This window comes from Haliaeetus albicilla, chromosome 8 (assembly GCF_947461875.1).
Source record: "Haliaeetus albicilla chromosome 8, bHalAlb1.1, whole genome shotgun sequence".
NCBI lineage: Eukaryota > Metazoa > Chordata > Aves > Accipitriformes > Accipitridae > Haliaeetus > Haliaeetus albicilla.
This window is the reverse complement of record NC_091490.1, coordinates 17,052,239-17,079,195: the sequence shown is the minus strand read 5'-3', so window position 1 is coordinate 17,079,195 and position 26,957 is coordinate 17,052,239. Positions and strand designations below refer to the sequence as shown.

General features: G+C 38.8%; 1 protein-coding gene across 6 annotated transcripts in view; it reads left to right on the top strand.

Annotated features, from left to right (window-relative positions):
- Nucleotides 1-26,957, top strand: part of COL24A1 (collagen type XXIV alpha 1 chain) — a 152,400-nt gene that overhangs the window by 103,800 nt on the left and 21,643 nt on the right. For all 6 annotated transcript variants that reach the window (XM_069789138.1, XM_069789140.1, XM_069789141.1 and 3 more), the window contains 18 exons: nt 5,652-5,705; nt 5,999-6,043; nt 6,160-6,204; nt 7,429-7,482; nt 10,469-10,522; nt 11,442-11,495; nt 11,719-11,772; nt 13,093-13,146; nt 13,727-13,834; nt 16,854-16,907; nt 17,370-17,477; nt 18,548-18,601; nt 19,394-19,447; nt 20,705-20,761; nt 22,506-22,559; nt 23,089-23,142; nt 23,249-23,302; nt 25,449-25,502. In XM_069789138.1, coding sequence (XP_069645239.1) covers nt 5,652-5,705; nt 5,999-6,043; nt 6,160-6,204; nt 7,429-7,482; nt 10,469-10,522; nt 11,442-11,495; nt 11,719-11,772; nt 13,093-13,146; nt 13,727-13,834; nt 16,854-16,907; nt 17,370-17,477; nt 18,548-18,601; nt 19,394-19,447; nt 20,705-20,761; nt 22,506-22,559; nt 23,089-23,142; nt 23,249-23,302; nt 25,449-25,502 — 1,065 coding nt within the window. The remainder of the gene's footprint in view (nt 1-5,651; nt 5,706-5,998; nt 6,044-6,159; nt 6,205-7,428; nt 7,483-10,468; nt 10,523-11,441; nt 11,496-11,718; nt 11,773-13,092; nt 13,147-13,726; nt 13,835-16,853; nt 16,908-17,369; nt 17,478-18,547; nt 18,602-19,393; nt 19,448-20,704; nt 20,762-22,505; nt 22,560-23,088; nt 23,143-23,248; nt 23,303-25,448; nt 25,503-26,957) is intronic.

Genomic DNA, 26,957 nt, shown 5'->3' with positions numbered 1-26,957 from the left:
AATATCCTTTTTGCTTCGCAGGCAGGTTTGAAAATGTAAATCAAAACAGAAATGCAAAGCAATTGTGAGGCTGAAAAGAAGTAGCAGCTTGGCACCACTTTGGCTTCAGTGGCCTGATTCAATGAAACAAATGGGTGCCTTACCTCTCTGATTTCGGTAGGAGCATATCTGAAAGTGAAATACATGCTGAAGTGTTATGCTGAATCAGGACACACAAGCCAGTGGCATCAGATGAGTACACATATGCAGTCATTTTCACTGTAAAATGCTGATGTTTGAGCTTCGTCTAAAAAGGAAAATCCTTTGGGCCTTATTGGTACACCAGAGTTTCAGTTTGACTGGTGGCCTATGGGATGCAGTGAGTTAGAAGGCTAGCCCAAAAGTAATTTGGTGTAAATAGTTGTCTCTGCGATTGGTACTGAACTGCTGTAGGCTGTACATTTTAATTCCTCTGGACATAGCATTCCCCTCTAAACTCCTTCTCTGATCCTTCCCTCCTGGCAAGTCCGTCTGCCAACATCACCAGAGCTGGAGTCAGAGCCAAGCTACTGACATGAATGTGAGACCTCACCTGCAGGGTCTCCTCCCTCCCAGCAGTATCTGCTACCTGGTGATTGTTTTTCTGGGGAATGACTTATTTTACTTTAGATTCTATTTTGAAGGTAGAAGATAGTTCTTATTTAAGGAGTGTCACATCTTCTGCCAACTGAGACAGGAATCTTTGAGGGAAGTCTGTCTCTATGATTTTGGCAGCACATCATGGAGTACATTGGTTATAATTAAAGATCACTCAAAATAAATCCCAAACGTCTCAAGCTCTGTGGAAGTCCCAGTTTGGAGCTGTGGTTTATGCCTTTGCCTCCACCCAGCATGACTGGGAATGCTTCACGGAAGGGGGTCTCAGAGTGGACCCAGGTCTTCAGGCTCTGCGAACAAACTCCCACTGAAGCCACTGAGAATTTTGTCTGCTCTCAAGATCAAAATATCAGACCCAAAGTGGAATCTCACATAAGGAAAATATCTGGGGGCCCCTGCAACCTGGGGTTTGTCATCACTGGATTCAGAAAGAGCAGTGTCAAAACCCTGAGCTCTGTGTGGCAGGCCTCGGAAAAATGCATACCACAGTCACATACAGAAGTTAAATAGAAGCATATGGAAATTCCCCGTTTGTGTACTGAAAAGTGTATCCCGTCCTCACAGCTGGAATCTGCAGGAAGTCTTAGGAGCACTGACCTTCTACTTCTGCACTGTCACAGAGTAGGGTTCCTTCATCTCATAAATTCTGGACCTTTCAGCAACTGGTTCACATCCAAGGTTACCCAGCAGCCTACTTCTGCCTGAGAGTATCCAGCTGCTCAGTCTCCGGTACACCTGAGAATTCTGGCCAGCTGGAGGCAGGCTGTCTAGGAGTCTATGGAGTATCTCCTTGTCAGGGGATTTGGGGAGTATGCCACTGAGCATAGTGCTAGTACAGAGCTTCCTCAGCTCACGCTCAAGACTTGATGCACTTCAGCTGGAATCATGTGGAAAGTTGGTCCTTTTGTGACCCACACTTTATTTTTTAGTGTTAGTCTCATGAAAACACGGAGGGAGAACCCCACTTTGTAGATACTTCAATGGCAGAATGACAGTCTGGGGGGTGGGAATATCTGTATCTAAGAAAAGGGATTTCTCTCCATGACCAGAAGGAAGAAATACATTAGTCTGGAAGACATGCTGGTAGCAGTGTAGGCAGCCATGAAGCCATTGTTGTTGTTGTTGTTGTTGTTGTTGTACTTGTCTGCTAATGTATGGAGAAGAAAACCACAATGTCAGAGACTGGTTCTGCTTTTAGTTCATACCATAACCTCTGACTAATACAACTGTAGCTTTTAATTTGAGAGGAAGATGTCCTATATCATTAGATTCGTTTAATGAGTGAGACCTAAGCAAAATTCTTAATAGCTGCTAAGACTCTTAGCAGTTAGTATTCTTCAGGCTGATATTTGGTGATTTAAAGCTAAAAAGCAGTAATTTTTCTTCTCGTACTTTCCTGGAATGCAGCTCATGAAATTCAGTTTCAAAAATGCAGATAAATGACATAGTGAAGTGCTGTAAAGTTGGGGTCAGACAGCAGCAGCTTATGTCTGTAGCAGCCAGTAGGGTTATCTCTGCTTCAGTTATGTCTGTACTGGCATGAAGAACCTCAGCTACCTAAGGACATCAGCGCTCAGTTTTAATGAGTGATATCTTTCGTACTGCTCGCAGCAGGGAATATGGGACCTAGAAAAATGTGTTTGCTGCAGGGTTATGTGAAACAAGTGGCCAGTGTGCTTTATGATACATCAATAGCTGAGTGTGTTTATCTGTCTTAATTGTTCAAAGGAAGTGAGACTAAAATTGATGTAATTTTCTAATGTTCGTCCATGTCAACCACCAAAAAAGAGAAGTAGCTACATAGTGTGTCTATGTTATTTTCACTCTTATATTTAGGAGGCAGGATGAGAAAGAACACAAAGAGTTAATTGGTGCTTCTTGCCTTCTTAGATGAACTTTTTCTCAGCTTATCGTCCTAGAGTTTTCAATGTAATATGTTCCATTTTAGAAACAAAGCTGAACCCATGCCAAAGAAAAAAGTAGTAGCAATTGTTTGGCAGCCTTACTCCTCAGCTCTGTTGCAACCTAAATTAAATAACAGCAGGCAAATCGTGTGTATCTCTCATTCTGCACTAGCTATAGTAGGAAATGATACAGATCCAATTAATCTGTGCCAATAATGAGTCACACCATATTATTTATAGGAATGTTATGGTGTGCTTTTCTTAGAATACTAAATTGCCTTTCCCTTGGATTTCTGCACTCTGTTCTGTGGCTGGCTAAAGGTAGGCTAAAGGCAGGCATGGCCCAGAGCCAGAAGCTGAGCATCATGTTGGTTTCTGTTACTTTGGTTTCGATTCAAAATTATATAGTAGGAAGGTGGTGTTTTGAATGGTAGGCCTTTTCACTTGACTATTAGTGATCAAATCATTTGTCATTCTCTTCCTAATGATTGGGCTGTTGATGCGAACTCCACTGAAGTGGAGATCTGTGTGACTAGCAGAAAGGTTTTGGTGTGTTACACGCATAACACAGACTGAGAATCCTGTGCAGTCTCCTGACAGGGCCATTTCTCAAACTATGGGCTATGACCCCCTTTATGATTAAAAGGAAGTCACAAGTGTTCAAAGAATTTATCTGTTAGTATAATTAATGATAGAAGATAAAATTTAGAAAGAAATTTCTTTATTACACAAATCTGTACAATCAAAATGTGTCCTTTTTCCTCCTTGAATATTTCATCTTGAGATTCTATCCCCTGATCAGCCCTGTGGAGTATGCGCAAAGACAAGTGACAGGTCATGTATCTAAAAAGTCTGAGAAGCACTAAAACTATCCTGCAATTGCTCAGCTTAACACTCTCAATTTCCCCCTTCGTATGTTGCCCTAGGTGATTCCTCTGCAGCTCTTCTGTGAGCTTCTCTCCCCTTCTACCCTCTAACTTAATGACCTGTCCTCACTCCATCTCAAAGTTTCCTTGTGTCCCTCCTCCTCCCATTCTTTGAGACATTTCACCTGAAAGGACTATCACATTACAGGACTCTAAACCTGCTTACTCTGCCTTGATTTTTCATTGCAACCCATTTTGTGTGCATTATAGATAGCAGTTACAGAAGAATTGCAGAGCAGTAACCTGACATTAATTTGATCAAGATGTTTAGCTTTCTTTTAAATTATGCTATATAACAGTTCAACAATTGAGCTTACACAGTTACATAATCTTAATGTGAGGCTGAGTCTTGATGTTCTTATAAAGGCCTCTATCACCCTTGAAAACACCATTAATGTTTTGGTTCTGATCTCCGAGTGCATTGAAGTCATGAGGAGTTTTTTTCCACAGATTTCAGTATCCTTTGGTTTGGGATCTTTCTCACTGAGAGCCATGCAGCAACCCAGAGTGTCGTCTTCTGTAGCCTCTTTTCTCCTCTACCTTAAAAAAATGCCTGTAAATACTCAGTCCTGGCTTAGACCAAAACAAGAAAGCTGGCCAGGCTAACCCAGGGATTGCCTCACAAAAGCTGTCCCAAACTACCAAGGTATCAAAAGTATTCAGACAGCTTTCCCTGCCTGTTCATTTTCCTTTTCCTATGGTTTCTGTGTGTTCCCTCATGCTGGCCAGAAGCAGCAGTGCTGAAATGCTGACAGATAAGCTTCATCTGGGTTATTTCTGGCTCTGCCATGGGTTGTAACTGTATATCAGCTCACATGAAAGGCCTTTTCTTGAGAGATTTCCGTTTCAGGAGGAAAGCCTAAATGATTCTGGATACACACTGTTCCTGAATTACCAGTCAGACATTTTCACTAGTTCTAGAGAGAAGCAGGTGGGTGCTCACCATCTGTTCAGACAGAGGTTTTGATGTGCATCAGTAAATCCAAGTCAGAGAGAACAGAGTTCTGCTATGTTTTGTCTCAAAACATTCAAGATGGACATGGAAGTCACAGACATTTTTGAGGGGAAAGTAATCTTACAACGCTCTGAAAATCAGTCATGATTGCATGCCCTGCACTATAAACCGTCACCCCAGATGTAAGGTTCTCTATAACTCAGAAATGCACTCTGAAAATGCAGATTGTTTTTCTCTAGGCACTGCCATAGCAGTGTACGAGTTTCCTCTGATGCCAGCCCAGCCCAGATGCCACCAGGAAAGCTGTTGTGTCTCATCCTCCCACTGCATACTGCTGTAAAAGAGCCTGGCTCCGTCTTCATACTTACCTAGCTCTGGCTTTAAAGTGGTCATTGGTTTCAGGTTGTTATTAACTGGTTTTAATTTTATTTTCCGTAGCCGAACAGTCATGGTGTTTAGAATTATGGAAATAACCTCCCAAGTCAGCATGGATAAAATACTCTTTTCCATTTTGCTCATGATCTATTTTAAGGATTTTCATTTGCTTGTAAACTAATGCATTTAGATTTCCAATCTTAAATAATCATTTCCGAATGTTTTGGCAATAAATATTTGCTATATTGTAATACAATAATATAACAGGTTATCTTTGTTTGTCTAGTGGTTATAAAAAGTCAATTTACAAGAGAGATTTTAGTCTTACAAGAGACATTTTAGTCTTACAATAGATCAGTTCACTATGCAAGATTATAAATTGCTTTTAATCTTGCCTCAAACTGGTTTACTAATCAAAGAACTTTACCTGTTTTGGAGTCTTACTAGCAAGCTGGATTCTTGCATATACAGCTTATAATATGCTCAAAAGCAAGCACTCCATATAACCAGTGCTCATCTAAATTCTTCTAAATATGTGTCTGTTGCATGCATATAAAGTGGATCGAAAAGAGAGCAGAAAATATCAGCCTGCAAGCTGGCTCCAACAGAGACCCTGAACGTTTTGTATTTTGTTTACATATTTTTCAAAAAATCTTTCTTCTTAAATCTGTATTTCAGCAAATCAGAAACTTATTTTATTCTTTGAAGCTTTATTTCACACTTAACATACAATGAAAATTGGTTTTCATTCTAACAAAACATGTTTCCCCTCTCCTAAAGCTTATGTTGCATCTCCCTGATGATAACCAAAAATAATGCATAATTAATATTCCAAATCACTTTTTCAATATTCAGGGGCCAAGAGGTCTAGACGGTCCTCCAGGAGAACCAGGAACACAAGGCATTAAGGTGAGTGCTTGCATTGCTCAGTACTATACAAAACATTGAGACAGACCATAACAGATAAGAAAAGAAAACAAACAAAAAACAACCCAGCATGTCAGAAGCCATAAAGTTCCATTTAATCCAGGAGGATATTTGCAAATTTCTGCCTTCTTGAGGTACTTTCTTATTATGATACAAGCCCATCTAAGCCTGAATCTGCACTTTCTGCAGTTACCCAGCATTTAAACTGATAGCAACTGTATGCAGCTTATCTAGCAAATGCATATAGAATTCACACATTGTTGGTTATTTATCAGGGAGAAAGAGGTGATCCAGGAAAGAAAGGAGTTCCAGGGCTCATTGTAAGTATTAGAGCCAATCTTTGTAGTAAGCCTTAACACAGTTACTACTAATTTCTGAGCTATGTTTGGAAATTATCTGAAGCCCGCATTGTCTTTCAATATTTGTCTTTGACCAGGGTAAAGCTGGAAATCCAGGAGAAAGAGGAGATCAGGGTGTACTTGTGAGTATGAAATTCTCCAAAAAAAATTCCACAAAATCTCATGCTTTGTTTCACACTTGGATATGAGGGTATTTGTCTACTTTAGAGCAGCTGGAAAACTCTGACAGTACAGTTTGTATTTACTCATACAAAGAATTGGGCAGAAGAGTAAGTGTGAACATGGTCTAGTCTGCTACAAACAGAATACAGTACGACAGCAAATTGCAGCAGAAGAAATGACTGTTCTAGTTAGTAGGGAGGTCCTAGAAGTTGCTTTGGTTTTTTTAGTTTTATTGTAGTTTTAAGGGAGAAAGTCATTCTGACATAGAAAATTAATTCTTTGATAGATTTTAGAGTAGATGTGTACTATCAATGTTGGGACAAATGTAGAAAAATGTGTAAAATGTATGCCACCTGTATAGAAGAAAATTCCTCCTTTTAGGGCTTCTTTCAATGGAAATCTAACATGTTCTATCTAAGGCTTTCTTTTACAAAGAAGGTTACTAGTCAGTCCAAATTGTATTGGATTTTCCATAAGGAAGGAAGCAGAAAAGCAGAAACAAAGCAGTAAATTGAGACTCAAAATGTTGGTTGTCACTGTACTTCTCTTACCTCTTCTGCTCAGATTTAGGAGCTTGTTGCCTCTCATCTTTGACACAATGGATTTTCATTTCCTGTTCATTCACTAGGACTTTTAGATGTATTTATGTATACAGAAATGAATGAATCAAAACCACATTAGGTTGAAATGATGGGAATTAGTACATTTATTGCAAAGTACAAGATACTGCTCTATTACTCCCTCAGCTACAGTTTCTAGAAGAGAGTATGAGACATATTCTATGAGCCAGGTTGAGCAGAAAGAAAAGTGGTCTGTGAGCCTTACTGACCATCTCAAATAGAGTTTGTAGGGCAGGACACTCATAACGTTGTGTTTAGGCCCAGTTTGTGCACAAAAGCAGCACATGAGTCTAAGGAGAATGATGAGGAACTGGTAAATGGTGGGTCAGCTAAGATCAATCCCTACGTAAAAGACACTGAGGAAGGATTTTTCAGGGCTCCCTCACCTGCCACAGGAGCTAGTGATGTGGCAATGCATGTCATCCAGAAGAAAAAGCTGCACGTATTTCTTGGGTGTTTCTGAGCAAGTTATTGAGTCAGCAGAAATAAGAGAGGAAGTGGCTTTTCACAGAATATGAAACAGCTTGTTTCCAATGATTTTTTTATTTTATTTTAATCTTCCAGGGTTTGCTTGGGCCTCCCGGAACCACAGGAGACAGGGGACCAATGGGAGAACCAGTAAGTTGACCCTTATGCCTGCTTAAAAATTTTTCATGTATTGTACTGAATTCCCTGGTAACTCAAGCTCCATTTTACCAAGATTCAGTGTTGCCAGCTGTGGTTAGGTAGGAATTGTGGGGTAATTGTTCCAAAACTGCAGGGCTAGAGTCTGCCTCCCTTGCTTAATGTAACTTGTTCATAACGAGACCTGTTAAGCATGTTGCGAAGCACTGTCGTAAGGGGTGCACAACATAAGAGAGCATGACAGAATCTGGACCACAATATTATGTGGCTTTACACTGCATTGAGGTAGACATCTATGTTATGGATTATGTAAATGTATGTGCCAATACAGATATTAGTGGTATTTTTTTCAGTCAAAGTTTAGGATAGTTATTCAGGAACTCGGGGACCACATCTGTTTGGCAGGTTAAATTTTCAACAAAAAAGAGACTGTTATAATAAACCTCAGACATTCCTCTGCTGGATGGATTCTTGTTCTGATTGTTATTATTTCAAAGCCACACTCACTTTTATATGGCTAATATTGTAACAGAAGATCATGCAGAATCTGCAGCAAATATATGCGAAGTTCTGCAAGGTGTAGCCATGACAGGAATAGTATTGCATCACCATCTCTGGGGGTAAATCAGATTATATAAATTCAGTGGAAGAGTGTGTGGTGTCCTAGGGGGACTTGGGAGAAGGCTGCCATTTTATAGTGCAGAAATCTAATAGAGTTGTCAAAAATTGTGTGTTTTCATTGCTTCTGAAAAGTTATTTTGCACATCAGATGACATATAGTTAATTTAAATCTTGTACTTTCTGTCAACAGTTCACTTTCGTTATTTCTACTAATTACTATTATTATTTCTAATATTATTAAACATTATTTCTACTAATCTATAGGCTGGCATGCTTACAGAAAGCCATTGCACACTTTTGGGGGCTAGAAAAACACCAACATTTATTTTGGTAAATTTTCTTTTGGATATAGTTGCCTACTTGAGCTCCCAACTTGTAGGAGTGGCAAAATGTTTCAACAGAAAATGTATTCTCTAACAGTTATTATTGGATTCCTGTTACTTCGTCTCTTTCATTTATTTTATCTAATCTTCAGGTTGTGACATGTGAGAGCCTTACAAAGCAAGGCTTACATAAAGCTCCTGCCTTTTTCTGGTCAAGTTTGAATTTTCATATATATAGAATGACTATCAGTCTTATCTAAGTGGTCTATTCTTGAGCAATGTACATTTCTGTTCTCATTATCGTAGAATCTACACGTACAGTGTCTCAAGTAAGAAGAGCTTATCCTGTGAACGGGGTACCACTTCTTTCAAGTGCAGAAAGAGTAAAATGTCTTTGGAAAATAGTCTGTGGAGCTAGTGATGAAAATGACACAAGATGTTACGAAATGAAACCTGTGGCTCTTTTTAACTGCCCATCCAAGCAGCTTGATTTCATCTTCTGTCAGCTGGTCACTACATGAAAGCCAGCTGCTGAAGCAGTTTCTCTGGCCCTGTCATTAGTTCTGCACAGAGCACAAAACCCCTAATTATTGGTGGAGGAGCAGAGAAACCTAAGCAATTAGAACTATTTGTAGTAATGGGCTTGATCTAAATTACACTTCTACTTTACCTACTTGTCAGACATTTCAGTAAAATCCTTCTTTGCAAATTCCCTGTTGTTAATGGTTAAAAGGAGTCCCTATATTGCTATAAATTTTTGGCTTCTGAAATTCACTGAAAGTCTCAGGGGAACGATACATTACCAGTCCAGCAGAATTAGCTCCATAGTAATATTATGAAGAAATACTTGACTTGTGAATCAAACTTAAGCTTTGTGACACTTGCCTAGTGGAATGCCATGGAATTGCTGCATATGAAAACTGATGGGCTTAGTTTAGGACAAGTGAATTCTCAATGGGAAATTAACTGCAGTTTAAGCTGTTCACGCTTAAATGAAGCTATAGTGTAGAATACATGCATCTGCTGAAATCTTCTTAATAATATGCAGTTTACATTGTTGTTCCAAGGGAAGAATATACTTGCATTATCACTGCCAAGTTATCAGGAGGAGCAAAACCATATGCATAGACTGTAAGAGGAAGTGAAACAAAAAAGAGTAAATATTTGCTTAAAAGACTTCTATCATAAATATGGGTAGTAACATCTTTCTTTTACATGAGAATAATAGATCAACAAATTTTTTTTTAATTTAGAATGTACTTAAATACAGATGAGTCCCAAAGGGGTAAATAGATATGAACTTTCTGAAGGTTCAAAGCCTGGATACATCCAGAGGGTTGATTTGTCTTGACATACATTCATAGTGGCTATGGAATCAGCTGTAATCTGTTACAGGCAACCTCTACCCCCCCAGCACACAAATCCCTCTCTGTGGGCAGAGAAGGACAATCTAACATGTGCAGAGAATTTGAGCACGCCGCTTTAGGAAATGATCCCTACATGTTACTGCGAGAACATATTACTTATGGTAGGGCTTACAAGAAAATGCTCATAGTATAGTTACTAATATTACTGAAAAGGCTCCAGCTTTTAGCCCATTATACCTCAGTGATTCTCCTGTATAAACACTGCTAAATCCATAGTGAAGCACACAGTACTTGTTTTCAGTTAATTCCATATCAGACTGTAGGCTTTTCCACAAAGCAAACCAGACAGTCTAACAAACCTTAATTAAACAAAGTCTCAGTTAATCAAGAGGAGAGCTTAGTTTAGATAATAATTTACTTTTGGTCTAAAAGAAGAAACATCTGTGCTATTATGTGAAATCTGTTATTTCAGTCTGTCAAGAATGGCAGTGAGGTCTGCAGTACTGTATGCCATCATGGTACTTGTATACACTATTGGATTCAGGAGGAAAGACAATGAAATGCACTTCTTTATGCCAACTGGAAGAGTTCTGAAGAGACAAAGTCAAGCCTATTCAATGTAATTTAATGTTAATTGAATGATGCATCCAAAATTCTGTTTAATGCCAGGGTCCAAGAGGACAACCAGGGGATGCTGGCCCTATTGGAGAAATGGGTTTTGAGGTAGGCTTTTAATCATTTATGTAGTAATTACAAACACTTAAGCAACTGAATAAGCCTGGACAAGGTGTTTAGAAATTTATTTTTTTTTTATTACCTGCAGCTGACTTCAATACTATGAGCTGCTGAGAGGCTCTTTTAAAGCAGTTACAAAAAAAAAAAATAAATAAATTTTTTTTTTTTTTGGAAGCACCGTTCTCTTTGCAGTTAGACAGTAGAACAGCGTTAATCATATGTCCTTGGAAATGGTAGATGAAGAAAAGCAGCTGCAGGCAGTCGTCTTGCTAACTTTTGCTTCTATTTTTTGCTTTGTTTTTAATATCTCTTTGAAAGAAATATGACAGAATGTATTAGCCACATTTGCAATGAAGTAGCTGAGGGATGAGCTAACTTAGAACAGAAGGGATTTGGCTAATTCAAAGAAACGCGCTTCCTCAGTCACCCAAAATCCAGTCTTCTGACTGACTATTAAAGAAAGTTTTAAATGTAAACTTTGCAAGAAGCAATCTGATACCATTAACTCTTTAAGGGATGAAGAGTCCAAAAAGGGCTTTGTTCTCCAAAGGCTCTATCTACTTGGCTCCAAGCCTAAACAGTGATGAAGTCAGATTTACAAAAGATAGATGATTGCTCAGCCTGCTAGTAATTTATGATGAGAGGTACTGACTTAGTGGTACTCCTGAGTCTTCAATACATTCCTAACCCACGGTGCAGTTCCTGAGCTCCTCCTATACCCTCCTTTTTCTTCTTCTGTTGGGCTCTAATAAGAACAAAGAACTGTGTTGTCTTAATTTGATTTTTCAGAAATGCATCTTTCCCAGTGTCTCATGCCATTTTTCTGCTTCAATTTTGGCTGTATTAATTGGTGGTTGCAAAATTATTATCGGTGACCATGTGTAACGGTAGCTCTTGTACCATGCAGGGACCTCCTGGCCCTGAAGGAGAACCTGGCCTGCAGGGAGAACCAGGCGCAAAGGTGAATGTTGAAATTATTCTCTCCTGTGCTGTTTAAATTTTTAAATTTCCATAAAAGCAAATCAGAGTGATCTGATTCATTAGCCAAGTAGGTAGTGATAGAGGAAATGAGCCATTAAGAAATATCGTTATTGTCATGATGACTACATTATCTGTAAACCCCGTCATAGTTAGGAATATTGTCCCTTAAAATCCAATTACTTATTTTTATTGTGATATTCCAGGGAGACATTGGACCTGCTGGGAAGACTGGAGAACCAGGTGACCAAGGTTTAAGGGTAAGCTATGGATGCAAATCTTCCAAAAAGGAAAGTATGTTATGAATGTGTCAGGAATGCAGGTTGAGAAACCTCGATTTATCAGAAGAATTCAATAAGAAGCTATTTTCTGATAACTTCTTTTAAAAAAAATTAAAGTTTGTAATATTGTAGCAAGTTAAAAAGAGTATTGATTATAGTGTTGAAGTATTTCTACCCAAGTGTCTCATGTCACTGAGAGACATAAACTAGTGGTTTGAGCATGAAGGTAAATCCAAGGGTGTCCAGCCCAGCTATTAAGATGACAGCACACAATAATGCTCTGTACAGATACCCACTCTAGGTGAGATAATGGGAACATTATAATCTCAGCAGAGTAGGGTATCTCGCTGTATCACCATCTAAAGCAGCTGATTTGCTTCTGGTGCTGTGGATAGCTCATTTGGCACTAGATTTTACCAAGCACTTGTGCCCCTGCTTATTTTTCCTGTGCATCTTACCCTCCTAAACTGACCCAAACAGTTGCCTGCCTTTGAAGGCTGAAAAAACCTTGTAAAGTGCTAGAAACAGATTTTATCCAGGACACTTTTAAAAGAGCATAATCTATATGCTTTCAGACTTAAGTCATACCGTTGAGCTCTCTCATCCTATTGCTGTCATCTTTTGCTCCTGCCCAAAATCTCCAGTGGGGTGCATTCCACAATTCTGTCTGTACTTGAAGAAGGGTAATTCCTGGTACTGGTCCACAGCGGGTGCTCTGGTCTTCCATACCACTATGTCTGAAATACTATGTTATTAGTATAGGGCAGCTCATATCTGCTTTTTTGCTACCTGCATCAAAAGTTGCAAGTTACCACTGCCTTTACCTAAGAAAGGCAAATATTCTAAAATGCCATGGTGCCAATGCTGTTGGTAAATGAGGAGTTTTTCATGGCCCTAAACTCAGTCACTAAACATACCAGTGTGGTAGTTATCCACATAAACATGAAAGTTTCAGGATAGAATAAGTATATTTTTGAGGTTACTGTAATCACATGTTCTATACTCTGAAACCAAACAATCTCAGTGCCACTGTCCAAATCTCCAGTGTTATATGGACATAGTATTGCCTTACTTTTCTAAAGTTGATCATCTTTTCTGTTTTCCTGTGTTTGAGATTCATAGGGCTGTGACTCTGTCACTGCAAATCAGTGAAAAATTAAGACAAACTATAACAGCAACATAAAAGTTGTCCAAAAGATCATAAGCGTGTGTAAAACTAGCCTGAGTTCTTCCAAGGCAATACTGCTATGTTGAGAAGTTTAGGCAATAACTTTGTTTTCAACTGTTCCCTTCTATAAGGGTGAACCGGGACCTCCAGGTGAAGACGGTGTTCAAGGAAAAGATGGCCCAAAGGTACATTCAGTTTTTGTAGCAGATGTAAAGCAGTCATACTAGCTTAAGGACCCAAATATCTGGTTTTTTCTCCTATTTCATCAGGTCAACAGGGCCCAGTTAGTTTTGACGTAAGAAGGCCTGTATATTATAGGCTTTCCTGTGCCTTTTGGGCACATACCTAGTCTGCAAGGGCTGCAGAGTTGAATGGCTTGATGGAGAAATGCAAGCTGGAGAGCTGAGGACAGTTTATTTCTGTGGTGACTATCATGCTGGAGAGCGCAAGCCCAGGGCTGCTCCATTCCCTGCATTGGATCAATGCTCTGCCAGGGACTGTGGCAGGTGCCAGGATAGGGGGTGTCACAGAGGATACCCTCAGGTAGTTGGCGATGGATGAGGCAAAATCTGGCTGTAGGAGTGTATGGATGAGATAGAAAGGGCTTTACCATAACTTGGAGCCTGATCTGAATTTGACTGGTAAGATTTCAGTCAGCTTTAGTTTGCTTTTTGTCAGACTTGAAGATTCAGAATTCGCTTTTCTCAAGAATAAGTAATTCTGTAGCAGCAGCTTGACTAAGCTTTATTTTTTGCTTTGTTTTAGGGAGACCCTGGAGACCAGGGACTTCTTGGAGAAGGTGGTGAAAAAGGAGAGATGGGGTTACCAGGAATTGCTGGACCCCCTGGTGAACCTGGCATAATGGGCATTCCTGTAAGTGTTTTCAGGTTTAAGTAGACTTTTTGTTCATTTGCTTTTTGTAATTATTTTCTTTTTTAATTTTGCTTGCTGCTTTTATTTTTGATTTTTCTGATTTTCTATTGCAATTAGAGATGACCATCTTTAAATTAGTTTGCCTTCCTTTTCTATGTGGTTCAGCTTTTCAGGGTTGGTAGAGAGAGGAGAGAAATGTTTTTCCTATCTTGAATCTGGTACCTCTTAGCAGATAGCGATTCCTCACCACTTGTCATCCAGATGCATACACCACGCAACCTGGAGCCTCTCACTTCAGATCTTTCCTCTCCAGACAACGTTCTGTCATTAGTCTCTATCCTCACCTTCATTTGGAGACTGTGAGCAGTCTCAAGGTGTTAGATCATTCTTTAAAATTTAAAAACACCCAAGAAATTGGCAAGATGCATATACTAACATAAATTGTGCTGTAAGATCTTTTGTTGTTTTGGATCACTTTCCCTACTCATGGCTTTGTTTACTGCCTTAGGTCTATCTAGTTTTTAGTTCAGATTAAAAGTTCCTTGGGGCAAAGAACTGCCATTTTTGAGCAGCTTGTAAATGATGAAGCATTAGACCTTAGAGCATGCAAGATTTGGGTCCAATTTAAGATTCTGTGCTAATGTTCTCACCACATACATGCTTAGCTGTCATTCCTTTTAATAAACCTTATCAACAAAAGGAATGTCTAAAAATAACATTTCTAGAAAAAGTGATATCCTGAACATTAAGGTTTCTTTAGTTACAAAATTATTGCAGCACAGACACCAACAGCACAGGATTCCTTAAAGTGTTGGTGTGGATTATAGCACCTTCTCTGGTAAGGCAGGTCAAAAGTAACCTAAAACCAGCATCACAAGATAGATATCAGATAATCCAAATTATTCCTGCTGTTGATTCCTGGTCAGTTGGACGGCCTGCCTTTCCTAACAGTGGTCTTTCTACACAAGGTGTTGTAAAGACGATGTTATGGATGCTGTCCCTCCTGTGCTGGAACTGACTTCCAGAAATGAGGGTCTATCATGCCAGGTGGCACTACTTCAGATCATGATTCTGTGCTGTGGTGTGATGTCATTTCTTTGGTGGACCTTCTCTTCTTACCTTGTCAATCACTCTGTAATGAGGCATATACTATAAAAAACAAGGAGAGGGAAGAAAGAAGGAATTTCTTCATTATTTCATTTTGTTCTTAAAAGACATTTATTCTTTAACTAACTTAATTTTGGTGCCTCTGTGAAAAGAATTAAATAAACATATCATGAGAGCACCAGTTGCCATAGACAACTGAAACAGAGATTGCAGATGGAGAGAAATGGCAGCAAACATACACAGGTCAAATAGCAAATTAAGTTTAGGATCCATCTTCAACATTGTTAGATCAGTTCACGTATCTGTTCTGGCATCACTCCTAGCAGCTAAAATCTATCTATAAAATCTATTTGGCTGAAGTTTTATGCAATTTCTTAATGTGAACTAATATTTTGGAGCACAGTTTCCAAAGCAAGTACGTAGCCTCAAGTCAGACTTCAGATTAAATTCCCTTACCAAAAATCATCACGTTCTCATTCATAGCCCTCTGGCTGCCTTCTCTGTAGCTTTTACGTGCTGATGAAGTCTGAGTAAACATTAGTTGGAGGGCCAGCTGTCAACAGCTGTGAGCGCTGTCCCCTCTGTCCTCTAAGCATCAGTGTTACAATCTGCTGTCTTTAGTCCTGGTTTCTTCACAGTGAATTACTGTCTTAGTGAAGAAAAAAAATGCTCTTTTAGTTGTTAGCACACTTAGTGTGCTACAGAACAATTTTTGTTTCTGATACAATGATGTCACCCTGACTATTTTTTTCTGTTTTGGGGTGGCAGTTCTGGAGAAGCTTGTGTTTCATACATTGAAATTGTCATAAAACAGCTCAGCCCTGGCATATCTACATTGTATGTAAATATACTTGTATAAAATAAACATCAGCAGTGCTGCTGTGCCTCAGTGAGACAGGCAGGTCTGGCAATTTGATGTTTGGGAGGAGGAGGTTAGCAGGGGATTTTTCACATTCTGTTCCACACATTCCAAGGGTGGCTGCAGAGCTGCCTCCCTCCCTACTCATCCTCCCTGGTGAGTGTTCACATCATGGTTTTGGTTTGACCTCCTTCTAGGGATGCGGACAGATCATAGCATCCTGGTCTAAACATGGAAATTGGTTTCCTATAATGAATTGTCTGAGGGTTTTATTGGGGGTGAGGGCAATATTACATTTTCTTTAAACAAAAGCTAAAAAGCAACAAATAAGCTTCACAAATCAGTTTAAACTATATTTACCCTGGCTTATCACTACAATGACTCAAAAAAACCCAAATGTATCTCCCTTTATCCAAAACTGAAGCTAAATTACCTCCTCTAACTCACAGTGCTTTGGGGTAAATTGAAACCAGTGAGCAGTGGACCCATCCAGCCCTTTGGGAGGGTCAGTTTTTGAAATGACCTAGAGGGCAGCAGGGCTGTAGCTCCATAGCACCCTTCATCTACAGGCAGCACACCCAATTACACAGTCACCAAGAGGCGGGCAGTGGTAGGCACCAGCACTTACTGAGTTAGGTCTCTGCTCTACAGCAAGTTGTGTCAGGGCCCTGCTTTCACACTTGACAGCCCCAAGGTTTTCTTAGTTTTCCTCTGGTTGAGTATTGTATTTCTCTAAATCCAGTGGTTGTCTTGAACCAGTTTTATTCCTAAAGTATTATTTTCTGCGTGGACAAGATTTATTGGGGTTTTTTTCCCCCCTATTTTCAGTGCATTTCCACTAGTTCGATAAGCGATCCCTGATGCTTGCCCACTTGTTTCTGCTGTACCTTGAAACAGTCCTACTAACTTGCTCACAGCCACAGTTAATGAGATTTTTCCTCCCGCCTCTCTGCATTAGAAAAGCCTCCTTAGTTATCCAATTTGGAGCACAGTTTAAACATGTTTCCAGGCCTTTCTCAATCATTTCTTTTTCTCTCTCTAATAAATGTACAGGGCCCCGAAGGAACACCAGGAAATCCAGGTCAGAGGGGCCGTTTAGGAAAGAAGGTAGTATTTTTCATCTTTCCCAGTTCTCTTTCTTTTATCTGAAACTTGAATTTACATTACAAAATAATTCCATTGAACCAAGTCTATCCCTGTTTTATGTCATGCTTCAAGCCAACTTTTTTTTCTTGCTAGCCATAGTAATTAGAATTGTCATCATTCTGCAATCAATAACGTTCAGGACCTTAGGAAATGTAAATTTGTATCAGGATGTGATTTTGCAACTCAGAATTGTTCAAAAAATGTCAAGCTTTGCCTGAAACAAAACAAATAATAGAAAGGCTTTAGCAGAGGTTTTTTTTTCACTGCAGAGTTCTGTGTTCAGACATTCTAAGAACTACAGTAAATTACATATGTAAATGTAATACTATTAAATAATGCTGTTATATACTTTGGTTAACAATAAACTGCATTCTGAAACTTAGTATTAATCTCTTACTATTTTTAATACAATAACACCAACAGGGGGAAAAGGGGCAGCTTGGCCCTCCTGGAGAAATTGGACCTGCTGGTGACTCTGGCCAACCTGGAGAAATTGGTCCCAAAGGTGCAAGAGGAACTCGAGGTCCCTTGGTTCGTAGAAAACATGCTTATTTAAGAGCTCATGTACTTCTGTTTTAGCAGAATCGTGTTTCTCCATGGGAAGAGGCAAGTCACAGCTGTAGCACATATAAATATTTTTTGAGGTAGCTGGAGATGCAGGCAATGTCCTTCCCAGCATGTATATCCTGATGCATGCCCTAGTCTTTCAGCATCAGAATGAGACCTGTGCACCTTTCCAGACAGAAACCCAAACCATGGAGCTGGAAGAAGTCATCTCATGCTCTGGTCAGGTTCCTGATCTGACAATCAGAGGAGCAGGATGGCAGGGCATGCCATGGAATACTCATGCCCCACAGTCCACATATAACCTCACTGCTGTGGCTGTTTCTTAAACCTTTCCAGTTCCAAGAACAGAAACCATGGGGTTTGCTATTATATAAAATAAGCCTTAGCCATGGCTGAAACAAAGCATTTCAGATGAGGACTGCTACTCTTATTGAATGGGAACCTGATCCAAAGTTAACTGAATTAAGTGTATTTCCATTAATTTTGAGCTCCTTTCATCACAAGCTCCCCAAGCTTGCTCCACACTGTATGACAGATGCACAGACACGCGCAGCCTCTGCACTAGTGAGGTAACTTGCCCATCTCACTGCTCCAGGGCCCAATCCTGTGGCCACTGAATGCAGCACTATGTCCCTGAATGCATGAAGTACAGAAGTAAAGTAACTGTCTAATGGCCAATATTTTCAAGAAAGGACTCAATTTCTTAAGGTGAAGACCACCCTCAGCTTCTCTTGGCATACTTCACATTTATAAACAGAGTTCCTCCACACCTCTGAAAGCTCAAATCCTTTTGATCTTAATTATGCACAGGGATTGTACAGTTAGGACTGAAAATGTTGACTGTTTTTTCCACAGAACAGGGAAAAGCCCAGTATTCTTTACCAAATGAAGTTGGACCTAACAAGAAAGTTGTGTGTGGTTCTCAAATCTCAATATTTGAAGATTTTTCGAAGTGATCACTTTATAAAGTAGGCATTGTTGTAACATTTTACAAGGGAGTTCATTTTTCTATCACTGATTATTGCATTTAACAGGGACACCTAGGAGGAATGGGACCTGAAGGAGAGCCAGGAATTACAGGCTATGGGGTGAGTTTTTGTACCAAATTCATGTACGCACACATTCCTGAGTAAGTCTGTGGTACTCTAAATAATTTCAAATGTCACGGGTATCTGTATCTAGAATACACAAATATCTTTAGGAGTGTCAGATACTCACATATGTTTATAAGACACGTGATTGCCTACTCAGAAGTATTAGCCTTAAGCAATGATGGCTGGTTTTTGTGAGTTCACTAGCAGTTGTTTTTTTACCACAGATTTGAAACCCTTCTTTGTCCAATGTATCTCACCCCTTGTGAATAAAGTTCCTATAAAACTACTACAGCTATTCATTATAAAGCGTGTTCAGCAAACACCACCACCTCTGCTTCCTGTCTGGCCAGGCAGTTTCCATTGCAGTAACAGAAACTGATTGAATGAGGTTAGTTGAAGGACATGAAGATATTGTGGTTTTCACTGAAAAATAATTATAATCACCGTCATAGATAGATTGAGTCCTGCTCTTAGATCAGACTGCCATGTCTTTTTCTGAACAGAAACTTCCATCAGTGGCCCTAACCCTGAAGCAAGAACCAGCCCTGCTCCCCTCACCTGCATCAAGCCCTTCCAGAACCTTTGGTTCCCCACTGTGCACAGAGTTTTTCCTGCACACAACACATTTTCTGCCTGGGCCAATTAATTCTATGCCACATCACTATTTAGTATTATTAGTGAGCAGCAAAAAAAGAGTAGTAACAAGCAGCTAAAAGAAAGTTTGGGATTAATTATTTATTTAATTATTTGTTTTGGAAGTAATTTTTGGTTTGTTTGTTTCTTTAGGGTCACCAGGGTCCTCCAGGGCCACCAGGGCCCCCAGGACCCAAAGGAGAAAAGGTATGAAGATCAATTATAATGTCTTACAGTTTGAGTAATTATAAGGGGAGGAAATGTTACTGCATGTTCACTGTTTTCCACAGCATGCAGCAAAAGCCACTGTTTGCGGTATTTATTAGTATTGTGAGAGAATATGAAAAATGCAAAACTGGGAAAACAGATCATTCAGAGGCAGAGTTCTGAATTATACAGTTGAAATGTTTCAGGTTTTAAAACACAAGGTACCCATTGTAAGAAACACATTCTATTGTATCCGATAGCACCACTGCCCTTAGTGAGCACTTCTGACAGAAATAATCAGTGCAGAACCAGCTAAGTATTTACTGAGCTCTAAGCCTGTGAGTACACCCACGGGTTTTGCTGAAAGTCCAGCTAAGATGGACAAAAGTCTGTGCTTAGTATAAGGGGCAGGATATTGCCTCAGTGCTGCTATTTTAGTGTCAAATTCTTTGTTGTTCTTTTAAGCCTCAGATCCTGCAAACAGATTTGTATGCTGACTGAAGTCTGTGTGGCCCCAAGCAGGTAGAGGGATTCCCTTCATGAAGATCAGTTTCGAGTTGCACCTGACAGAGAAATACAGTCTAACATTAGGGCCAGTTTTTCAATGAATACTACTAATAGGCAATTAGTGGTTGATGTTATAAATAGGTTCTGATACAATTTTCAGAAACAATAACTGAAAACTAAATTGCTGGGAACTAAGTGTCTAGCTTGCTTGGTCACTAATGAAAAAGCACTTAGGAAAGTCTTCATTGTATTTAAAATGTGAGCTTCTTTGCATTAAATATTGGTAAATATCATCTGGAATAGATAACTTTTTGTCTATTAGTTTGGAGGGCAGTTGTTTCATATTTAAAATTTAATGGAGTTCAGGCTGAATGTTGGAGTCTTCTGTACACTTGTTTGTCTATATTAGGTATATTTCTCAAAACAGTGGAAGAAACTTTCTTTTTTCCTCTTGTCAAATATCCTGTTTATCCTTTTTTTCATTAAATGAAAAAATGATTACATGGACATCATTCAGATACTTTTCTTTTTACAGCAGCCTTTGAGAATAATGCAAATAGGGTTTTTTGTCTCAAAGATGTTTAGGTGCATGTTAAAATTGAGTTACCATTTCCACTGTATTAAAACCATAAGCATTATATTCACTTTACAGTATGCTCTCTGGGTGTTTATTAGCATTTGAACATGTGTGCATTGTAGACGAGGTTGAATTTCTAAGTTAATATCTTTTAATATTTATCTTCATTTTAGGGTTACCCAGGCGAAGACAATACAGTCCTTGGACCACCTGGGCCCATAGGTGAACCAGTAGGTCTTTCTTTCTCAAAAAAGTTATATTAATGCCTCTCAAGACTGGAGACAATGCAGGTTCTTTCTGAAACTTTATATCACTCTCTCAGGAGTCAGTACCCCCTTGTACAAAAATGTAGAATGATGGTCCTTTAATCGGTAATCCCTCTCTGAAAAATGCAGTCATGTGCTCTTTCCTGCTTAAGAGTATGTGCCCTGTGTTCAATAACACTAATGCCATTAGTCTGTGTTTAGACCAGCACATTTTGGAACAGAATTTTACCATCTCTGTTTATCCTGAATTATACCTAATTGCTTTACTAACCGGAAATATGTTTTAACTTATTTCATTATCACTACAGAACTAATTTAGCTGATTTAGAGAGCGCTGCACTTTGTAACCGTTTTTTACTGAATTCATAGTCGTGAGGATTTGACATCGTGGGATATCTCTCTGCAGCAATTACGAGATGACATTTTTTTTTTTTTTGGACATGTTCAAAACATTATTAGAAGTATTCCATGTTCAGGCTTTGATTGTGCCAGAAGTAATACTTGTACAGTCTACTTCTCTTCAGATTAACCTTAATATTTATACCTCACCTCCTCAAAAGGCAAGACTATAAGACCCTGATGTAACTGAAGACAGAGTCAGGACTAGGTTCTTATATTATGGTAATGCATGAGAGAAGAGACTTCAGCCAATTCTGTTGTAGCTGAACTGGCTTTATAATGCTGACTGCTCAAATGTTGCAAGCAGGGCCCTTCCACCTTGTGGATTGCCTCTAGGAAACATGCCGTGAGGCTGCTGAAACCTTGGAGAGTATACAAGCAGTTGCATAATAGTATCTGTTGGTGGATATGCACTAGAAATGGCTAATTATTAATTTGTGAACTGTAAAGACACATTGCAGTTAGTGATGCCTGGCCAATTTTTCATTATGTGCCTTTACTTAAGACAGGTGGGAAAAAAGCAGTCCCTTACTATTTCATCTAATGATTGGCTGGATGTCTTTTGGAAAGTCTTGGCCATTCTTACTTTCTATGGGCATGATTTTCTATCCCATCATTTTTCCTTTGACTGAGATTTGGTCCATTTGCAGCAATGAGAGTTAAAATTCTGAGGAAAAATCCCATTTCTTGTGGGTCTTTCCCTAAAGTAGAGCTACTGAGGTGTATGAATACAGCAGGAAGAACCACATGACTCACAAAAATCATGTTATTCCCTCTGCTCCTGTGCAGTTCTCATATGTGTGAGGCATGCTCAGGGATTGAAATTGCCTTTTTATTAGAACGGACTTAAAGCAGATTCCGAGTACAGCAAGTCATTTCAGAGAACAACCCAATTTTGTCTTACAGAAACCGTAAGTGAGTTTTCCTTGCATGTCTTGAAAACAAAGTCTCTTCATTTATTCATGGAGATTTTTAATTCAGATATCGTACATATACAGGTATAAACCTGGAGAAGTTCTATTGAGGTCAATACTCCTTTTTTATTTATGTCCATGTAAGATCTATCGTCTAGCTTCTAGTCTTCAGTTACAAAAAATTTTAGACAGTGGCTCCTGTCTGACTGCAATGCATTTTATTTAGGAAAAAATTGTGTTTGTTCCTTTAGACAAGCCAACTTTAGTGTTTGTAATCCTCAGTTCCGTCTTGTCGGTTAGTCTGTTTTGAGAGAAATCCCAGCTTTCTTTTTGTACTTCACTGCAGCATTATTTCACTTCAGCTGTTATATTTTGTTCTTTGTTTTTCTCTCTAGGGTCCTAGTGGTGAACGTGGAGATAGAGGAGAACCTGGTGATGAGGGCTATAAGGTAATACCTCTTGCTAAACAATTCTGTGATTCTGGAATACTGAATGAATTAACATTTTTCTCTGAAATTTAAGCACTATTTAATTGTAAATTTAATCCTAATAATTACTCCTGAATTGTATTCAGTCTTTCAGCATGTAAAGTTGTATGGTAACTCATGCTAATCACTGATGCAGTTTGTTTGCTGAAATACAAAAGAGTCCTTGACACGAAATATCCTGTTTAAGTTACACAGATAATACAGATAGACATAGTAATAAATCAATGAACTGAATACGATCTATGCTTACAGAAGAGCAGAAATGTTTAAACAATATGTAATTCCCACTTGCAGTTTGGAGTAGAGAATTTAAAGAAAAGCTCCCTAAGGTCTGATCTCGGGAGAGCTGAGCATACTTTATTTAGGTCACATCAGTGAATCTGGGGCCACCCAATACCTCCCAAGATGGGCTTTACAAGGAAATCTATAGCTCACTGAACACGCCATCCTGAGTTACTTATATTGCAATGTTATATTTTCTGCTTCCCAGGGTCATATAGGTCTTCCGGGGCTTAGAGGACCTATTGGACAGCAGGGGCCTCCAGTAAGTGTTTCGAACAAGTGAGATTTCTCTATTGGCTGTTGAAAATGTGTTTTCTTCTACATTCAAATGATTCTTTTTATTTATTTAATATATGTTCTTTCCAAAGGGAGAGCCAGGTGAATTGGGAGAGCAAGGACCAAAAGGAGAAAGAGGTTCAGAAGTAAGTAGAAAATGTAAAGCAAAACTGCACTTATTTGGAGTTCGTATGTTTTTACTGTTCACTGACTATCACTGGAAAACGGTTATATAAGGCTAAAACTCAGTGTTTGAGTTTCTTTTTCATACCTGCAGGGACAATAAAAATATAGAATGGAAAATTGCATAATGATCTGGGATAGTAAATATGTGTTATTTGATAGGTAAGTGGTTTTACTTTGGAGTAATATAAAGCATTATGAGAGGCTGTTTTGGAAACATTTGAGTAATATTCAATTACACCCCTAAATGGAGTTCCTTGTGGCAAACTAGCTCTGGAAGACACCCAGGATTTTACTGCTCTGATCTGTAAATTAGCCTTCTGGTACTGCACTGCACCAGGTCCACAGACCTGGAAGTTAAGGAATTTGCTACAGAATGGTAGAGGAGTAATGACAGAGCAAGTAATGAAAAAGATCAAAGACTACATCTTTTGCTTTAGAAATAATAGTTCATCTTGGTGGTGTGTTGAAACTTGCCAAAAGTATTTTATATTCTCCCATGGGGTGAATTTCATTGGCTTTTGAGATTTACAAAGATTTACAGTAAAGGATTTCTTACAATACCAGTTGCCATTGCAATTTAAATGAGATATTTTGTCTGAGGGGTACCATAGTGCAACTCCATTAGAGTTTCAAAATTTTCTAGGTAAATACAAGAATCTGTAGTAGATTAGGAAATTGGGACATTTAGCAACAGAAAGGAAACATGATGCAAAGACATCGTCAGCATGTACTCTAGCCATGCACTTAGATATACTGCCTTTGACAAACTACTCGCAGCACAGGATAAAATCAGTCATTCCTTTGTCTTTCCCTTGGAGAATGTTTTCCTTGTGTTGCAAATGCCCCTCAGATTAAAACTACCATTTGCAAATATGGAACCAATATCCAACCTGGAGCAACCCATAAGAGCCTGAAGGTTTATGCAAAAATGTTAATAGTGAAAACATTCATACAGTCTTAACTCCAGTGGCATGACTGGTGCTGCTATAGCAAGCCTTGCAAAGCCAATCCCATAAACTGCAATGCTGAATCATCTGGGTTTATTTTATATGCATTCAGAAATGTTAATAAAAGCAATATAAAGTTCTTTGAATATACACATTCCAGTTCTGATTGGTGGACTTTTTTTATGCCTTTCTTAACAAAAAGGCATTAAATTAATGAATAGAACAAAACTTTGCTGATTTTGTCATATTTACATTAATTATAAAACATTTACTTTTACAATGACCTTAGCTTTTTCACTTTATTGCATGCTATATAATATTGTAGCATAGTAGTTTAGCATTGATTTTGCTTTAAGAACAGCATTTAAAATAATTAATCCAGAAAATCTTGGAAGCTTTTTTCTACTTGATTTGTGCTAACAACTGTTATTCTTGTGCCTGCTGTCCAAACGGTTGCATCTTTTAGAGGTAGGATAAAATTCATGACATAGATCTTTATATTCTGTGAAGAATATCCTATAAACAAATTCTCTGAGATGCTTTTGACCCATTCTGAGCTTTTCTTCCTTGGTGCTTGGCCTCCTGTGTCACTAAACTACTTAGGAGAATGTTACCTGCTATCATTATCACTCAGTTTTCTAAGACTACAGATTCCTAGATCAGTCAAGACAAAAAACAGGCTGGTTTTAAGTAAACTTTATGTTGTGTACATCTTAGATAAAAAGAATGTTCCTATACGTGACACTATTGTTTTCTAGTATTCTTTTCCACATACACTCAGTGTATCTACATTGCCTACTTTTCATGACTTCCCTTTTTAAAAGGTACGGGAAGTGCTGTAAAAGCATACTTCCTTACAGAGGTGTGGCCAATAGAGGAGAAATTGCCAGATTCATAGTGAAAAACTTCTTATGCCTATTGTTGTTGAAAAAGTTCCGAAAACTGCACTATACCAATTTGGGAAAGGGAAAAATATACAATTCTACCAAAAATGTATTCACTTTTACTTGAAAAACTTTCTGCTGTCTCCTGAAATGAAAATAATCTGGTCCAAAGCCAGGCAATGTGAACATGTGTACTAGAGGGGAACAATTCTCAGCTCTTCTTAGGGGACTGAGTTTAAGACATTTGTCGATTCACAAGTATTTGTAACTTTTAGGGACCCACAGGGAAGAAAGGAGCAACGGGTCAGGCAGGCAAACCTGGAATTTCTGTAAGTAACAAAATTCTACAGTCTATCTTCAGGTTATAAAACACAGAAAATAATAACTAATAAAACCAAAATAGAGTCATGCCAGTGGTACCAGAAAGTCTTAGGTTCACTCTAAAGAACCTTCTTACTATCCAGGAAGTGTAAAGGAACCCCTGTGAAAGTAAGAATAATTTTTGAAGCTGTGTTAAATTATACTGAATTATGCTCAGTTATTCAGCACATGGAAGTGAAGTGCAGCTAGTATAACAACAAGGTGCTTCCTGCTTGTAAAGTTACTTAATTAGATCATTTTTGCCTGTGGCTTGCAGTCCATGTGCAAGTTATCACATTATATTGCACAGAGCTGTACTACTGTTCACTCCTGGCTCCCATCAGTTCTTTGAACAGCTGCAGCCAGCAAAAGCGTGGATCCATACATTCGTGATGGATATGGCTGGCAGATCCCTTGAGGTTTACTCCTTTCCCTCACTTGCCCTGAGCTGAAATTTTTAATGTTCTTTCTTGAGTTACTGTAGAGAAGCAAACTTGCATCCCTTTCTCCATGAGGGAGAAGACAGAGCAGGAAGCAGTAGGTGTTCTGTAAACATAACCAAGAACAAAATGCATCAAGGCTAATTTGGTCCCCTAATAAATAGTACCACACAAGCCCATATTGTAAATAACTTTTACTACCTCACATCAAAACATTGTCAGTAACCAGAGAAATGCAGCTGCTTCACGGAGCTTGTACCTGCTAGGAACAAGGCAAAGTGCAAGGGCCTTTTGATGACAAGGAACTGTGTGTCTTCTGGAAATACTTGGCTCTTTCGTCTGGAGGACTGCAGAAAGTGTACGTTCAGCAGACAAAGGAAAAGAGGAAAAGGCAAGACATATGGCGAAGTGAGGAGAAGACAGTAGACTAGAACTTGAGGAAGTTTCAAAGCACATCCCAAGTGCAAGATACTTCAGCAACCAGAAGTTAGAAATAAGATTAAGATGGCATGCTTCTTATATTCTATGTGGCTGTTGTTAACCACGCTTCTTCAAACAAGATGTGCTGTAGCTAGCATATTTTAAATTTCTGAGAAATGCATTCATACAGAGATAATTGCAGAACTCCAAGCCCCTTAAGATAGTGTATTGCAGTCTAAAGTGAAATAATTGTGAAGAAAAAATCACCGTTCCTCTGGTGGATGTGACATGAGGCTTTTTTGTGCAAGTATAGCAACAGTTAGCACAAACTTGCCTTATTAGAAGTTTGTATGTATTTTTGATATGTTCAAATTTGAACAGCATATATTTGCAAATGTACAGTATAGAGTATCTAGTAAAAGGAAAGCTGAAAAGGTATATGGTTGGGCTTTTTACAGGGATAAATAGATGACTTTAACAGGTTTCCTTGCTTCAGTTTAAAAATCAACACTCTCAACCATCTTCCAGGCCTGGCACACAGAGGGTTCAGCCCCATGGTTTCAG